Source organism: Accipiter gentilis, chromosome 11, assembly GCF_929443795.1.
Source record: "Accipiter gentilis chromosome 11, bAccGen1.1, whole genome shotgun sequence".
In the NCBI taxonomy this organism is placed as follows: Eukaryota; Metazoa; Chordata; class Aves; order Accipitriformes; family Accipitridae; genus Astur; species Astur gentilis.
The window spans coordinates 17825880-17845069 of NC_064890.1; the positions used below are offsets into that span (position 1 = coordinate 17825880).

The 19190-nt window shown below is 35.1% G+C and overlaps 1 protein-coding gene across 5 annotated transcripts in view; it reads left to right on the forward strand.

The window, feature by feature from the left end:
- TBC1D22A (TBC1 domain family member 22A) overlaps positions 1–19190 on the forward strand; it is a 189686-nt gene that overhangs the window by 43649 nt on the left and 126847 nt on the right. For all 5 annotated transcript variants that reach the window (XM_049813947.1, XM_049813948.1, XM_049813951.1 and 2 more), the window contains exon 8: positions 658–772. In XM_049813947.1, the coding sequence (XP_049669904.1) occupies positions 658–772 (115 nt within the window). The remainder of the gene's footprint in view (positions 1–657; positions 773–19190) is intronic.

The window sequence follows — 19190 nt, forward strand, 5'->3', positions numbered from 1 at the left end:
AGCTTTTGCAGATCCTAAGCAAGGTACAGTTTACAGAGTTGAAGGGGTGAGGTTATGCGATAGAGCAGGCAGTTGCCTTATTTCTACATTTCCTGATTTTTATCACATTTTTTTTTATTAACCAGTATACATGCTTCTGAAGTCTAAAACTCCACACTGCAGTATTAGGCAAGCTAACTATTATGGAGTCTCTTTTTATGGGCATGTTATTAAAAAATCTAAGCTGTACAAAGTACTTCTTTCTGTTATTTAGGAATAAATAGAATCCTATATTGATAAAATACTACTTTCAAAGCAGTGAAAAATCATGGGAAGATGGTTTAATATTTCTGTCTCTTGAGGAAAGAGGAATTTTAGCTTACTGGAAAAGCTCCATTGAATAAGTGCTACTTTGTAACTACTGTGGCTGAATTGTATACTAGGTTGCTTTTAACATGTGCTAATCCCTGAAAATACTTCCTTTTGAGGAACTGGGAAACTTACTTGGCACTGGAAGTTAATTCTCAATACCAGTGTTCATTTATGCGTTTGTATCCATGTTTTTATACTAGTAACTCTATGATATTAAATTTGTCCTTGTATAATTTTCAAGTGTCTTGTTTAAAATGTGCTCATCCCTCGATAAATTATCTGATAGTCTCTTTAACTCTTTTTCAGATCTTTGAAAGAATTTTGTTTATCTGGGCAATACGTCATCCAGCCAGTGGATATGTTCAGGGCATAAATGATCTTGTTACTCCTTTTTTTATAGTCTTCGTTTGTGAATATATAGGTAAGATTTGTCTTAATACCGAATTATGAGTTGGTACTGGTTTTGGAACAGCATCTTCATTTTAATCTGAATAGCGATTTGGATGAGCTAATCAAAGCTTAATTCGATACATGAGTTTTACCATAAATTTTTGTTATTATAAATCTGTATAGTTCTTTTTAAATATATACTGAGCATCAATCAGATTTTGTGTAAGTAGTCAGTGGAGTTCAGGAATCTCTCAGGTTTTTATCCCAAACGACTGCCCCTCCCCCCCCCCCCCCCCCCCCCCACACAACAACAACAACAACAAAAGCCAAACGAAATCCTCTGTAGAAGTTGCAGACAGCGTTCTCGTTTGTCAGGTGTGAAAGCAGGGGGAATAAGCACATCTAGGATATGCTTTCGTCTCGATTTCTAGTTAAGACGTGTTCACCGCTCCTGATGCTTTTTTTCTTCATAGCTGGTTTTATTCTCCCTTTCTCTCTTTCTCTCTTCTAATTCACTTTTTTGTGTAAATTTCAAATTGTACATATGAAGGGAGCAGGTGTTTAAAGAAAAACAAACCCAAAGCAAAACCAGACATGACGAAGGAAAAAGCCACACCAAAACAAAAAAAAACACCCCATGAAACAAGGAAACCTTTTAAATGAGTAGCTAGGAAATTAGAGGGAACCTATTAAACTGGATCTGTGACTGACAGAATGGCAACCTGGAATTAGGGTCAGAAAATTAAGGCAGCAGTAATCAGATTTCTCTGGTTAAGAACTCTGCTTTTCTGGGGCTTACAACACTAATACAATAGTAGCATAAATAGCTGTATTTCTGTTGAGTTTGTGGCCTTATATGGGAGTATACTTTTTGAAAACTGTTTTATATGGCAAACTCTGATATTAGTTAAATGCTCATCTCTTACTAGAACATAATTCATATCTTAAATTCATAGATTAGTATTTAAGTCTTTATAAATATTAAGAGTATGGCTAATCATTAACAATAACTCATAATTTGGTATAACTATGGATATAAAAGGTAAGGTTAAATAGTATAAATGACAATGTTGATCTGGTTTGAATTAAAACTTTTTTCTTGTATTTCTATTTGTCATACACATATACAATGAAAATACACAACGCTTGTATAAAATTGCACAAGACGTTGTCTGGCTACTTCAGTGAGGCTGTATATACTGGATTCTTCCTACCTTCTCTATGTGAGATACCCATTGGTGTCTTAATCCAGATTGATTAGATTTAATGAAGGACAGATTATCCTTGAGTGGATGATAGACTATCCATTTACTCATTTGCATGGCAACACCTCTGTAGCTTTGTTAATTTCTTGTTTCATAGGGGGACATTTCATTGCTAAGCAACTAATGAGAACTACTGCTGCTTTCTCCCTAATCATCTCTTAAGTAGGGTAGAGGCCTACTCCGGAGAGTACTTGCAGTTTCTGCATTTTACTCCCTCATTTGACAGATAATGAAAATGTTCTTAATGATCCTAGAACAGTAGGGTCTCTAGTAGACTTTAGGGTTGTTAATTGAAATAAGAAGTTCAAATGAGATGTGATTAGAGAATTGATATTCCATGTTAAATAGACCATTTAATTAATATGGTAAATAAGTTTGTCTTTACCACCAACTTACATTTGAAGACCCTGGTGATTGTTAATGTATTTGCCAGTTCGTCAGTATTTTTGTATTGGAAAGCATAGCTGTTCCAGTAAGTGTCCAGTGAAGAAAGACAAAACTCGAAACCTAACAACCGTTAAAAGATATTTTGCCACTGAAAATGTATGAAACTCAGAAAACTGTGTTCTGAAGGCTCATTTAAAAGCTAATACCTATGTAATACGAAAAATATTAAAATGAAGGTGTTCTCTTCAATATACTAGTGGTCCTGGCTAAGTGCTACCAGCAGTTATTTTCCCCAGTGACATAAAAACTTTCTAAGATTTGTCTTTAAATAGCTTTTTGATTTGAGTCTTTCTAATATTTTCAAGTTACACTGAGTGATGCATTCAAGTTTGAATGAATAAGAGTGTGCATTTTACTTAAACTTGAAATGGGGACATTAAATTTATGAAGTACCTCAAAAATACCAAGATTTGTAATAGAATTATAGAAGGATTCAAAACTCAGACTATGAATTGTGCTCAAGTAATTTAGATAGAAATAGATGCAGAATTGCAGAAATTTCCTAGCCAAAATGTTTAAGCTATTAGTATAGTTAATATGTACTCTAGTAATACTCTGTATTTACCTTAGATTTTTACTCTAGGTCTTCTTTCTTGGTCTGATTTTAAGTGAATATTGGTTTGTACCTTAAATTGCTTTATTTGTTACTTTCTTTTAACTGTTGATTTTTGTATTTTTCTCAAGTTAACAGAAACCTTTGTGTTGCAGTTCTGAGTCACTTGTGTCCTCATTCATGCCATTGAAAGTGATAATGCCTTTTATTTTAGGTTCTTTCTGTAATTAAAAAAAAAAGAGGTCCTAAAGGATTATTAAAGATTAATAATAAATGCCTATTATTGCCAATGCCATTAATAATAAATCTGTGCTGGTTAGATCATCTGACAACATACGCTTATAATGTTTACACACAGTTACATTTTTGTCAAATATTCTGGTGGAAGGAAAACCATGTTTATTTTAGCTTTATGACAACTGAGAGAGCCCTTAATCCTGCATAACAAGTGTGTGACATATTTATTCTAGTCATGGGAGTCTTTCTGCTCTGCTAAAGACATCCAGAAACCATTTGGAGAAGTGTTGTTAAAGAACTTTTGAAAATACAAATGACATGTATGGAAGTGATAATTTACTTGCCTAGTAACATTTTTTTCATTCAAATCTGAATGCCAAAAAGTACATTTGTGCGTCTTTTCATAGGGACCAATGTCATAGATGTTTTGATGGTTTAGTATGGATTGATGTATCTAATTTTAGCACATAGGTTCACATAGTTAGAATAGGTTGAGTGACTGAATGCAGGAATTGAGTATGTTAAATGTTGAGAGCATTCTTTCCACCTTTCCAGCAGTGTATGATGAAAGTGTAATTTGGTAATGTTTCATTAGTACCCACTCTGCAATAAAAGCAGAATACTGTAACATTTTCAGCAAGATAAAACTTGGTTGTCAAACCAAGCCAGGAGAGGCACAAACTCAATTAAAGAAATTTCAGAGGGGGTATATACTGGCCCCTGCTGGAATATAGTAGATTCAGATTAGAATTCCTGGTCTAAATTAGGAGGAGGAGGAATTTAAACCTTAAGTTTCTCATACCTGGTGATTGTGTATGTCATTCTCAACTTTTTTTTCCTTTTTTTTTTTTTTCCCCCCCATGAAAAATGCTAAAGATCTGTAAGCTTATTCTGCTACAATATAACAGCTTCTTTGGAATTTCAGACCCTAGTGGTATGGGAAAACTATTTTGTGCTTGCTTCTAACCTCCTATGTGACATAGCAGTGTTAAAACGTATGTTGTCAGAACAAATGCTAATTACTGTCAGGATAGTTTTTCTGAAAGCTGTGTCTTTGTAGCGTATTAGTTTGTGTCGAAATTAATCTCATCCATGTGGATAAAATTCCAGAGGCTTTTTTCTTAATGAGATAAGGTATACCATATGACTGCTCATTGTTCACTGACTTAATGTGGGCAAGGAAATTTCGCACTGGATTGCAAGTCCTATTTTAAGTTGCCCCACAGTTGCTCTCTTTGTACACCTTCTTGTGCTCTGAGTTCCTGTTGATGTACATTGTTTCCAACTATTAAATTGTGCTGCACAGTTGCTTGCTGTTTCTTGCGCTCATGGACTCAGCTACACTTCACTACATCTGACATTTCAGTACTACATCTGCATTTCAGTAATTCGCTGGGCCGTGTGTGTATATCTAGAACCACAGAGAGGACCTGGATTTATTCACCATCCAGAGAGGTGAAAGCTCAAGAGAAACACCACTGCAATAAGGATGCATGTCAGGCCATTGCTAAGTGGAATGGCTGTTTGAAATGGCTTTAAGACCCCTAGCAGTGTTGGATCAAGAGAAAATTAGGAGTTAGTAGGAAGTCAAGGGCAGAAAATAAACACTATCATAGCATTTCATCATTTTATGTTGGATAAAGAATGTCAAGAAAAACGAGGCTGCTGAAGACTGGAATGGCGATTGGGATATTGTCTGCGATCTTCTTGCAATAGAGGAGCTTGAGACAATTTGAGGATGCTTACAAGAACTCATGAACTGAAAACTTTGGAAATAAGGGGTCTTAACCTTGTAAGTATTTTTTCTTGTGATCTTAAATCCTTTTGTAGAAGGCATTAAATGCAACTTCTAGTGTTTTTTAAATTGATACTGCCATGAATTCATGGAATAATTAATCCAGGCCCAAATCCTAATGGGATTGGGATGGCATTTAGTCCCAGACCAGTGTTACTATGAGAACATAAAGGTTCCTTAGTCCTGGAAAAGCCATCATCTGTCTATAGCTACCTTGCTTACCTTTCTTACCATTCCCTCTCATATCACAGGAAGTCTTTCTGTCCTTAAAATGAGATTTTATGCTGGTTATTGCCTTCTTCCCTTCCTTTTCAGCATATCTGCTACAAAATTTAATTTAAAACTATTATATTTTTTCTGCAGTTTGTTGAATGCTGTATCTAAACCTGTTATTTTCTTAGTATAATTGGAGTAATATTTTAGAGCATTGTATCATGGCTGTATCTGAGGTAATTCCTCAGTGTTTGTTTATAAAATATGAAAAAGCGGTCAATTTAGTAGATTTTTTTTTTTTGCAGGAGAGTTGTAATTTTTATGCAATAAGTAAATCTGTTTAGAATGTATATGTAAAACAATTTCTGAATGATGAGGCAGTAAGCTAGAGAGCAAAGTATTAACCCACTGACTTCAGAGAGCTGGTAGATTTTTCCCATACTTGCAGGGTTAGAAGGTAAATTTTTGTTTAACATGCATTATTTTCTTTACAAGACCAAGCCGAAACCTTGATTGCTGCAGTATGTATATTAATCTGAGATAATTAGTTGTGCTATCTAAACACCTAGACCTTTCTTAGTTCCACCAATTCACTGGTCTTTGGAGAATTTTGAATAGGGCTCGTGCACTGGGGTTTTGATGAGATAATGAGATAAAGTGGAAAAGATCTAACACACTTGTAGTTATTCTACTTAGAAGAGACTGAGTGATACTGAAGGAATGACAAATTGTCTTGATAAAATGGAAGTTAAACAAGGAGCTGTAACTACATTAACTGGATGCTTCTCCCTCTTCCAGGCCCTTGAAGTGGTTGGAGAATGACATCCTTGCTATATTCTGGTTTACCAGGAAAGAAATACTGGAAAACTTCCCAGGACAGAGTGCTCAGGAATATGAGGGATTTCTTCAGCTAGAGAGATGAAAACATTTTATTTGCAGTTGTTGTATGCTCTTGAACTTTTCTGATAATTTTGACATTACTCTTTATAACAAACTAATACTGTTTTAATGCTTTTCTTTCTTTAAATAAATACATGTTTTTGAATAATAGTGTATTAAAATGTTCTTATTTACCTATTTGTTTGAAATGATTTATGAAGCTTATGCAAATTAAATTTGCATAAAACATTGACATGAACCATAACTGACATTTTAAGATTTTCTTGCAAATTGTAAAAGTATTTAAGAAATTATTTCCTTTTTTAAAATCATTGTAAAACTTGCATGAAAAACTATTCAAAATAATTTAAATCACTCTTGTCGTATGAAAATTCAGTGCCACGAATTCCATTTGATCACATTAAATTTTTTTTTTCCTTAATGCAAATCACCAGTAATGTAGTTTCCACACACAAAGGAATATTTCAGTGCTGCTTCTTAATAATTTCCATGACTTTTTATAGTAATACTCAGGACATCAGTGAAGTTGACTGAAATTCTCATAAACATGAACAATACTCTATGCAATATTCTTTGATTGAATGGAATATTGTTATCTGTGTGACTTGAGTAGGCAAGGAATGAAGACAGCTTACACAAAACTTTTTTGAATTGAAGTCTTGAAAATACCGAAAACCAAATTCCATCTTCTGCATAAGTCCAGAAAACATTATACACATTCCTCTGTAAAAGATCTGCAACATACATGAGCCGCTCAGTGATCTGAAACTTCTGACTTACCTGTCAATTCTTTTTGAAGTACTCTGCTTTCACATATTATGAAACAGTTATATGCACACATACATATATGTAGCTATAACATGACACAAAAATTCTTCAGCGTTATCTTGGCTTGCTTTGAGATAATCACCATTCACTTTTTCAATTTCTAGGAATATGTTCCCCCACTCTTACCCTGTTGATGCGCCAATCTATTGTCCAGTGGAAGTATTTTGAAAATGTTGCAGAGTAGCTGAAGAGAGGGAGGACTGTGATGAGTAAGATAAACAGCAGTTGAATTTGGTTTTACACATTGATGATTCCTGCTTTGTATCATGGAAAAGGTAAAGAAGGTCCATAAGTAAGCAGAGACCTGTGTTGTGCCCATCTGTGGTGCTGAGGATTGGTACTTCTGTACCAGTCTTCTGTGCTGTGTGGCAGCACTGATTTTGACTGCAGTGGGAAAGCAGCTAGAAATGGTAGGTGCCAAAAGAGAATTCTAACAGGGTGTTTCCTAACTCATTATTAAATAGACTTTGTGGAGCTAAACCATGTTTTATCGTATTTGTTTCTTATGATTTGGCTTGTTCTACTTTGTTTAGGAGCTTCCTGAGATGCTTTTATAGGTCTCATTTCCTCCTTACATCTTCTGTTTTACACCACCTATCAGACTTCTCAGTTGGAACTCAACCATTCTTTTTCGTGCAGAAAGTACTGATTGCCCTATTTTTAAGTCACTGCAGGTTTTAGACTCTGATGTTTATAATCCTGTTATAATTGATCTTTGTGAAGAAGCAGTGTATTCTGAGAACTTGTAATCACTTTAAAATACATGTATATCCTTCTGTAATTCAGAAGGTTTGGGGTTTTTTATTATTAGTTTGGGGTTTTTTTGTTTGTTTGTTTTTTTCCTATTCATTTAAATATTTTTCAGTTGCAGTGAAAAAATCCCAAAGTTCCTCCAGGTAAATTACATTGCATCAAAGGAGATAAAAACACAGACCTAAATTTTAGTGCTTTAAAAAACCCCTTAGCACTCTTTTGAAGCACTTGGCTAGATTATATTTTTAAATTGTTCATTTGTTTCTATGTATGTCTCACTTAAAAATGAATCATTCACTATGTATGAGCAATTTTCTTATTAGTATACAGTATAGTTTTTTTCAGGCCTAATTGGGCAAAGAAATCTTAGTATTTCACATCCTTCTATTCACTTTAATCAAGGAGGAGAATTCATGTGAGAACGACTAGCAGTGAATTGTTTGAATTGTTTGAATTGTTCGTCAGCTAGCAGTGCTTGCTATAATATACTGCTGTGTCAAGGGTTGGTTAATAAAGCAGCATATTTGGAGGCATTGCAAAGAGAACTGTGAGGAAAATGTGGATAGTATTAAGAGGACATCTCATGCGTAGTTTATGAAGGGTTAGGGAATGAGAGAGTATGAAGGAAGACATATTTCTGCAGGATGTGAAATGGAGAGGATTGATTAAAGGGGGCTAATGAACTAAAAAATTTCCTTTAATCTTTTGATCATTTTGGTTTTGTGTTTGGAGATTTATTTTAATTATTTACCTGGGCAAATTATCTTTAAGCATGACTTGTTGGAATATTAATTTTTTAGTTGCAGTTTGACTAATCCTATTGTGAGCACTTTGTTCTGGCTTAAGAGTTATATAACTATTTCAGTTAAGAATTATTTTTCTATGTAGTTAAAATAGTAAAAGCCCTAATGACTGTAGTTGAACTTCACCCAGGTATGGACTTTGTGCAAGGCTTGCTAGTGATAGAGTTTATTCTCTACCGTTTTTCCATAGTTGCTTAACCTACTGGAAGTCAGTGGTGGCATTTGGTATCAAATGTAAGAGTGAATCTGCCTGCATAAGCTCTCTCTTAGTCTGCTTTGGTCAAAATGAGGTGATTTACTTAATCAGTGGATTTTTGGCTAATTGTACCAACCCCAGTAGTGCTACTGGCATTTCTTGGAGTATAGTAAACTTGAGAAGGTGTTAATAATGAGCAGCTGAGCACACATCTACAGGTAACTGTTTGGTGTAGTTGGGTGATAGTATATTGCCACGTATATTTTACTCATTAATATATTTGATTCCCAGTAAGGGCTTGGAACTATGTGAACTACTTTCTTATGTGCTGTAGAATTAATCTTCTTCCAGATCCCATTTGCTGTTTCAAGAGATCAGTGTACCCTGCCTGTTCTAGCTTTGTTTCACTACTCTCTAAACTTAACAGTGGAGCTGCATATTTGAGTATTTCAAATTGGGTTTAGTTGGACAGAAGGGGGTTTGCTTGGCATGTGCTTAGATCACACAGCTAAATCAGAGCTTGCTGCTGTCAAAATTGGGTAGTTTTGCTTTTTCTTTTCCAACCCCAAATGTGCATTCCTGTCTTCTCTCTTCGGTCGGCATTGGCTTTTCTCTGGCATAGTGGGTCAGTTCAGTTAAACTGGCAGGAAACTAGCACCATAATAAAATGAATAATTTAACTTTCTGCTCTCATCTCAAGGATCAGAGATTGAACATCATTGCTGATGTGGGGATAGGATTATGTTAGGGGAGAAGGGAGAAGCAAGATCTCTGTTTAATGCCAGGCAGCTCTTAGACTGCTTTAGCTGCATTATTAAACTTCATGATCATGATGAGTTTTTGAATTCCACTTAGTTTTTGCTTAGCATGTTAGGGAGTACTCATAAAATCATCTCAACAGACAGATATAGGGTATGGCAACTTGCTTTTTTAGTATTTTTACTTCCTAGTACTGTCTTTAATGGCCAGCCATGATTTATTATAATAGACAATACTGTTTTACACAATCAATCCTTTTCTGATTCTCTGTTTCAATTTTGATTTCACTCTCTTCAATATACTGTCAGATTTAGCAGCTAATTATAACAGTTCATCTGAAATGTTGGATGCATGGCTGCATCCAACAGACTTCTTGGAGAAAGATTTAGTACTGACAGAAGAAGTTTTTATCAATAATTGTGATAACCAAGCACATTGAATATAAGTTTTCTAGTTACCAGTTTCAACTTCAAGACTAATTAAAAAAATAATATTGCAACACAGACTTTTTAGTCCCCCTGAAAATTCCCATGCAAGGTGGCAAAGCCTAAGCTTTGCTTATCATATGTAGACTTGTTATTAATGTTACTTCTGTCATATTTTCTATAATCTTTTTTTTTTAAGTAATTCCATAGATCTTTGTAACCAAAGTGTTCGAAGTCGTATCATACTGATGGGATGGAGAAAATAACTCCAGTCATCTTCATGACCTCCATTGAAACAAAATCAAGTTCTTGAAAATCCATTTGGTTAACCACACAAATTGCAAAATCAAAATTCTTTTTCTTATGGACTGGCATGTATTGCAAGTTTGAATAAAGTGTGGGCTGTGATAAAATATCTTCTTTAGTTTGATTATAGATGTATAGTAGTAGTAATGCTGAATATTTAACTCATAAGGGTGTGTTAGTTGAAGAAGTAGGATGTACCCTCAACTTCACTATCTGTCAAGGAAAAATTAATGTATTTGAAGTAAAACTTTTTTGTGGATACTTTTAAAAAAGGTTTCTATCTATTTGAAGTGGGAATAAGCCTGATTAAAGTTAAAATTCTCTGGCTGCACTTAACAATTGCTGTCAGAACTGAAAAAGAGACATTAAAATTATTCCAGTAAGTATATCCAACTGCTTAATGGTCATTTTTAGTTCTCTGAGAAAATTAGTATTTTGAGTAATGGTATTCATTGCTTGTAGTGTCTTATGAGTTTCTGTTTAAAAAAGAAAAAACAAAACCCCTGAAATTTTAACATGTATTAGTCTTTCAGACTTTTTTTAAGCTTTTAGATTGTATTCAAAGAAAGGGCAATCCACATAACTAAAGCATTCTTGAATGTTAATACTGAATGAAAAAAAAAGTATGTAAATTATATATGAAAGATGCCTTTGCAAAAAAAACCCCAAACCTTTAACAGGGAGTCTGTTGTCATGTTGTTGTAAAACTTAAAATATGTGCAATTTTGTATGTTAGTAGAGTTGCCAAGGCTGTCAGAATTCAGCTCATGAAGTCAATATTGTATTTCAAGTCGTAAAATGTACAGAAGGAAAAAAAAACCAAATCCAGGACATGTTGAAAAATAATAAAGTAATAATACTTCAGTTTTATTATTAAATGAACTTCTCTGTTGCATTATGAATCTAAATTCAAGTTTAGATGATAGGGGAAAAAGAGCAGCTGTCACAGTTGTATTAATCTTCTAGAGTTTTATGGAGCTTCTCTGTCACTGCATCTAATTTGAAACAGTTTGCCTCTATTTTCAAAGAGTAAAGTAGATTTTACTAAAACTTAATAGGATTGCTGCATTGCTTTATAATGTTACTATTTACAGTCTAGATATTCATGGTATTTTTTGATTATTCAAACAATTTTCAGATAATGCTGTCTGACTTTTATAGTTCTGAACTGTTATATAGTTAACATATCAATGCAGATTATGCAAATTATCAAAATATAATTCAAGATGACAGTTTGGTTTAACATTTTTTTTCATGAGCTTCTATTTGATAAATAAGAGAAGTACATATTTAAGTTGTTTTTCTTTTTATTTTGGAAAGTATTTTCTGCATTCCTTTGTGCTTATACTAATTTTATAATGTCCTAAAACAAACTGAAATGATATATTTGTCTAAGAAGAGTTCTTCAGTGTAATCTTTCTGATTTTTTTATTTGATCCAATTTTTGTAAATAAAAGTGTAAAAGGAAAGATGCTTTCACCTGTTTTAAAAGCTATTCCTAACTTTTGCTGTTCTGAGTCAAATTAAATATGGTAATAAGAGGAATAGAAAAGTTAGACAAAATGGAAAGTGGTGGATTTGTACTAAGAGTACATTAGAGGTTACTCATTTATTTCAAATTTAAAAAGGTAAATGATTTCTTATGAATACACGTTCACATGAAAACTTGTATTAAAAAGTAACTTTCCCTTTTTTCAGGGAAAGAGGGGAAAAATGTAAAAATGTGTTTATAAAGATAAAAAGAAAACCCCGCAAGCATCCTTTTTTCTTTTTTTTTTTTTTAAATGTCAGCATTATTTTTGTAGGTCTTTGAATAAAAGGAAAGGACTTCTATGTACTTAAGAAGAAAATATCCAAGTCATTCAGACTTGTCATGTTAGAAAATGCTTTTCGTTTTTCAGAGTGACATCTACATACTAGGTCTGTGTGCTCTGAGTCCCAAAGATGTCACTTTAACCTACCTAAATAAATATTTCAAAGCAGTGATATATCTAATTATCATACTGCAATATTTTCATTGAAACTGTAGTAAGCAACAGTTGCTGTATTCTTGATCTGTGTTTGGCTGACAAGCTTTAAAAAGAAGTGCCTAAAGGGATCCTTTTAAGAAAGATTGGCTGTGGAGAAAAGCTGTAAGAGCAACTATTGAAGAAGCAAACACCTGCTATCTCAAATATTAAAATAAGTGTCGGACAGAGGATTTATCAGAGTTAACTCTTTCTGATGGCTGGTAATAATTAGTTCCAGTTGAATACATTGTTCCTATTAGTTCCTATTTGAATACATTGTTTTTATCTTAAAGATGGTTCTGTATATGACTGTCATTCTTGTTAAATAGAGAATTAAATGAAAAGTTTTGATCTTTTTCTTTGTTGACATAAGAGAATAACTGAAAAAATGGCAATTGCCATTTCATACACTTTTTTTTAATCATTTATGTCTGCAAGTATAAGATTACCTTCATCTTCCTACTCTTCCTAACATAATTATACAAAAATTTCTTATTGCTGTTATGGCAAAGTAACTGGATGATATTTTCTTAAGCTTACAGCTTCCTGCTCTCTGTTCTGTTCTCCACATTATTGTGAGTGGAGGCATCTGCACGTGGGGTTTGAGGTTTTGGATTGGTTTTTTTTGTTAGTCTTTGTGTGCATGCTTCTGTATCATATGAAAGAAGAGTATGTTGAGAATACTCATCGGTATATTGCAATGTATGGCCCAGCCTCCAGTTATTGTTCATAGTAAAGCTGTGGTGTGAAGACTTTTTTGAAAAGCAGAATCAAAATGTGAAGTATGGAAAGGAGTTTATAAGCCAAGGAAGTTAAATCTTATAGATGGCACTCATGGTTTTACATTTTAGAGGAATAGCCAGATAGCGTTTTGAAAGTTAGTAATAATTTTTTCAGTCGTATCAGTACCAGGAAGTGTATCAAAGAGCCAAAAAGTCTGACAGAGGCATGAAGGGAACCTGTGAAATGTCACCCCATAGCAGGGGAGCTGTGTGGATTCTGTGCTTAGGTGTTTGCTGTGAAGAAGCTTTCCAGACCCTGTCTTATGGACAGAATTGGAGAAATTCTTTTGAATTGTTGCTATAAGAGATGTATAGAACAAATCTCTAAATGAATAAGAAATTTCAAAGGTCAAATGGAACTAATCAAAGGTTTTAACAAAATTAAATTAATGTTTCTGTAATGTGGTAATATCTCTTTAGAGACCATGAAAGTAGCTTTTGTGTCTGTAAATTGTCTTGTGTTCTTCTCCCTAATTAATCAGTTGGTGTGACAAGATACATGTTCATCCTACAAACTCTGCCTTGCTTTTTTCTGACTACGCTTTTTTTTTTCTGGCTGTATGGTTTCAGCTCACAGAGATTCATCCAGTCTGAGTTACTCAGCATGCTACTGTCTGTGTTTTACTAGAGGAAGTCTTTAGGACCTTTAAGTTTCATTAATTTAATTTTATATTGTGATTAAACGCGTGAGTTATAAAAATGCTGAAGTAGCATAATTATACTAGTTTGTCTTTTATTTCTGCTGGGGAGTAGAATTGCTTCTTAGACTACAGGTTGTCTCTGCTGTGGGTTCTTTCTGAAAGTTTATTCCATGTCACTTTACTACTACCACCACACATTTCTGTTTCTCTCCAAGAAAATCTGTGAGGTCATAACAATTGCTTCATTGGCTATGTGATTTTTATTTTATTTTTACTTTGCTTTACTTCTACTTTTACTTTGGTTTACTGTAATTTAGTGTACTTTTTACTCTTACTCTTAAAGCAATGTTTACTGTGTGGGTGGTGAGGCACTGGCACAGGTTGCCCAGAGAGGCTGTGGATGCCCCATCCCTGGAAGTGTCCAAGGCCAGGCTGGATGGGGCTTTGAGCAACCTGGTCCAGTGGAAGGTGTCCCTGCCCAGGGCAGGGGGGGTTGCAACTAGATGATCTTTAAGGTCCCTTCCAACCCAAACCATTCTGTGATTCTATACTGTTCTTCAGATGGAGATTCACGATCTTGCTTGTGTTCTACTTCAAGTGCCTCGGGTAGTTTAGGGCTTAATATGGATTTTCTTCTGGCCTAGTATCTAACTGTACTCTCTATTAAATAATATTTTACATTTTCGTAAGAAAAAAAAAAGCTCAAAACTTTTGTCATCAGTAATCAGAATAAATAAGTCAGAACTAGTCCTTTCTATTGATTTTAAGTATTTAAGGTTTTCAGCTAACTGATTTGTTTGTTAAATCACACACAGTCTTTTTGTATTATTCAAGTATTTACTTCTAGCTGTTGTTTGTTTTTATTTTCTCTGAGGTATGCTAAAGAGTACTTGAGGAAAAAGGATTTTTATTCCTCACATATATAAAAAAATTCTGCTAAGGAAAATCCTGGTTTAGTGATAAGATGGTGTGTTTAGGTATATAAATATGATTACTGATGTGGATTTTAATTATCTATTTTTAAAGTTTGTGTGGCATCTGTATGTATATTTCTAAATTTTTAAATGCATCTGTCTAAACAAGATCTGTTATTTCATAATGCTTAATGCACACTCCCAGAATTTAAAAAAATAAATGAATTTGATAATATTAATGTTACCTTAAAAATAATGCTTTTCTGTTAAGTTTCAAATGCTTTTGTGGTTTATATTGTCTCATTTTTGAAGGCAATTAAGAAACTAATAGACTTCTACTGTGAGGAAGTAGTGAGAGGTTAGTGAAAGATATTTTATTTGGAACTACAAACTGGAAATGTTGACTCATGGGAATAAATGGAAAACAAGATCTTAAATAATGGTAGAAGCAGTAAAATGAAATTGAAGAGAAACCAAAAGATTTTTGCAGGTGTAAAAATGAAAGAATTGTGAAAGAGAAACTTAATTACAATTAATATAACTATGGGAGAGATGTATTCCAAAGGGAGCAGCATATTTTAGTTCTGACTTGTGCATTCGTTTTACTCTCCCTATGGTCTCCATATAGTTATAATTAATGATCTTTCTCTTGTGAAGCAGCACAGAGGTGCAGATCTAAATCTTCTCAAGCATGCTTTCCAACAGACTGGGAAATTACTTTAATGGCTTTTGGCATCCAAATATGACAACTTTGTGTGTTTATTATGAAGTAACTCACAGGAAGAAAAGCTAAAAAGGAAAGAATTGCTTAAGGAATGATAACATGCTATATGAATGTCAGAGATATAACTTTCAAATACTGTTGCATAGATTGTTAGCATCTCAAAAGCTAAGAGAAGGTTTTAAAATTAGGTAGATCAGTGCTTTAAACATAGTTGTAAACAGCTTTTTTGTCTTATTTTAAATGAGAAATATGATTAGTTAATAATTTTTTATACATTTCAAACCAATTCCAGTACAGTTTTCAGAAGTTTGAATGCTGAATTTTTTTAATTTGGATAGACTGCTTTTAGTTTAAATGCAAACCTTTTTAAATCATAGGAATCAAAACGTAATTGGGCTTTTTCATCAGCATGGGGATTTTTTTGCTTGTTTTTAACTTGGGAAATCTGAGATTTTTAATGTCTACTTTAAGCTGTGGAAGACAAATTACAAAGCAGAGGTAAAAAATTAAGTACTGAAGCACAATAACCAAAAAAAGGAAAAAAGAGTAAGTTTTTTGCAAAACAATTTTTCTTCTATATGGTTTAATTGCCTTATTTCATAGAAACAGAAAATATTTAATGATTTATAGCATATTAGTTTTGATAAAAAACAATACTTTTAAAAAATTTATTGACTTATGAAGGAGAGACCTTATAGCAGCCTTCCAGTACCTAAAGGGGGCCTACAGGAAAGTTGGAGAAGGACTTTTTACAAGGGCATGTAGTGATAGGAGAAAGGGTAACATTTTTAAACTGAAAGAGGGTGGATTTAGATTAGATGTAAGGAAGAAGCTCTTTACTATGAGGCTGGTGAGGTGCTGGCACAAGTTGCCCAGAGAGGCTGTGGATGCCCCATCCCTGGAAGTGTTCAAGGCCAGGCTGGATGGGGCTTTGAGCAACCTGGTCTAGTGGAAGGTGTCCCTGCCCAGGGCAGGGGGGTTGGAACTAGATGATCTTTAAGGTCCCTTCCAACCCAAACCATTCTGTGATTCTATGAATTGTATTCTCATCAAAGACATTTCTGACCCGATTTGTATGTTCTGTCCTTAGTGAATTATGAGATAAAAATTTACTTTATTACGTTACGACTCTAATTTAAAGATACTACCTTTCTTACAGGAGGATAGGGAAAGAAAAATCAAGAAACCATACTCTTATTTTTGAATAGATGGAGCAGGTTTTTTTCCTAGTGTTTGTAGCATTTGGCATGATGATTTCTTTATCTTAATGATAAAAACCTATGCAGTGTGTAAAAATATGATTGAATCTCATAAATAAAGCAAGCCTTGTGGCTTTTTTGCCACAAATGCATATGTAGCAGTTTCATTAGGAAATTGTAAATCACAGCAAATTAAGATAGTTAAGGAATGCACTCAACAATTAAGCACTGCAAGAAGTAGTGTTGAATGTGCAGTCAGAGTTCATTCTCCTCAAATATGCTTTTTTTTAATTCAGTATATGCAATTTGTGCTAAAAAGTGCAAATAATGGATGGTACTTGTGTTCTTTTGTAAATAAGGCAAGATGTAAGGTGCATTTCTTTATTAGCTGTGGATGACGTGGGAGATTACGAAATGAGGAAAGATGTCATTTTGATTAAGAAATTTGACCAATATTGAATAGTTTGAATTTGCAGCAAACTGCCACTATCATAGGCTTGTGTATACCATGTCACTGAAGAACAGTTATTTTTCCTGCCATCCATGTTTCTTTGAGAATTCATTTAGTTCTTCAGTTCATGACAATAACAGGTTAAAGTAAAAATTTCTTCATGAGTGTGTGAATTTATTCTTACATAGAGTTATTGTCTTATGTAAATGGTTGCTGAGCTTACTTGACATGGTCTTTCATCACTGAAAATTTTAAACTTCTGAATTTTTAGAAGTTGTTATATTTACATACAACGTCTTAGATAATTTTTATTACTTTTTATTTATCCAAGTTGAAGTTGAACCTTTAGCCTGGTTAAGTTATTCAGGTAATTTATTAAACATATTTAAACATATTACTTTTTATGGGTGTATTGGCTTTGTGTGGCAAGGTTTTGGTAGTGGGTGTGTGTGTGTGTTACAGGGGTGGCTTCTTTGAGAAGCTGCTGGAAGCTTCCCGTGTCCGACAGAGCCAATGCCAGCCAGCTCCAAGACGAACTTGCTGCTGGGCAAAGCTGAGCCAGTCAGCGATGGTGGTAGTGCCTCTGGGATAATGTATTTAAGAAGGAGGGAAAAAACTGCTGCAAAAAAAAAGCAGCCGGAGAGGGGAGTGAGAACATGTGAGAGAAATAGCCCTGCAGACCCCCAGGTCAGTGCAGAAGGAGGGGAGGAGATGCTCCAGGCGCCGGAGCAGAGATTCCCCTGCAGCCCATGGGGAAGACCCTGGTGAGGCAGGCTGTCCCCCTGCAGCCCAGGGAGGTCCACGGGGGAGCAGATCTCCACCTGCAGCCTGGGGAGGACCCCACGCCAGAGCAGGTGGGTTCCTCAAGGAGGCTGTGACCCTGTGGGAACCCCACGCTGGAGCAGGCTCCTGGCAGGACCCGTGGATCTGTGGAGAGAGGAGCCCACGAAGCAGGTTTTCTGGCAGGACTTTCTGGCCCACAGGGGGCCCACGCTGGAGCAGTGTGTGCCCGAAGGACTGCACGCCATGGAATGGACCCACACTGGAGCAGTTCGTGAAGAACTGCAGCCCGTGGGAAGGCCCCACATTGGAGAAGTTCATGAAGGACTGTCTCATGTGGGAGGGACCCCACGCTGGAGCAGGGGAAGAGTGTGATGAGCCCTTGCCCTGAAGAGGATGAAGCGGCAGAGACAATGTGTGATGAACTGACTATAACCCCCATTCCCTGTCCCCCTGTGCCTCTGAGGGGGGGTAGGTAGAGAATCCGTGAGTGAAGTTGTGCCCAGGAAGAAGGGAGGGGTGGAGGGAAGGTGTTCTGAGATCTGGTTTTATTTCTCATTACCCTACTCTGGTTGATTGGTAATAAATTGAGTTAATTTTCCCCAAGTTGAGTCTGTTTTGCCTGTGACAGTAATTGGTGAGTGATCTCTTCTGTCCTTTCTCTCCCCTGTCCAGCTGAGGATGGGGGAGTGATAGAACGGCTTTGGCGGGCACCTGGTGTCCAGCCAGGGTCAACCCACCACAAAGGGATTGTTCAAATGAGTTCTTTTTGCCTACCTTTTAAGTAACTATGTGCAAGACAATTTCTTTTTTTTTACAGTTTAGGATAAGAAGTATTAATTTTCAATACTTCTTAAATTGACCCTTGCATACACAGATCCATAGACTGTGTTTTTAATCCGTTAAATACATTTTGGCCTTTACTGTAGTTGAGTTTTTTCCCCTGTCCAATAAATAATTCATTTCTAAATTCACATTAATTTATAGATTCCTTCTGAAGGCTCTTCCACTTTAAAAAAATACAGTGCTGGAATGACTCTCTCTAAAATAGCTGCATAATCAATCCCATACCTTAACACAAGCAAGGCCTGTGCTCCTAAGGCTTGCTTTAGACTTGTTTGTCCACACCATGATTCACTCTTATCCCATTCCTGCTGTTTTGTGCTCTGCGTGTTTGTGTGTATGCGCATACAGAGGCTTGATGCTGTAAAAAATTAAATGATAAGCACAAACTAGGTAATTAAAAAATGTGATTTGGGAGACATGTTCAACCTTTAATCTTTCATCTTTCATTTCCTATTCTCCAAGCACCTTTTGGATTTCTCAGGAAACTCCTTTATCAGGCTTTCTGAGAAAATGCTCATCAGCATCCTGTGCTCATCATGCATACTGGATGCTAATTACTAGTCTGGTAATTTGGTGTTGCACGCACCACTTCTCTGTGGCAATCTGTTTTGGTTGAAAGCAGC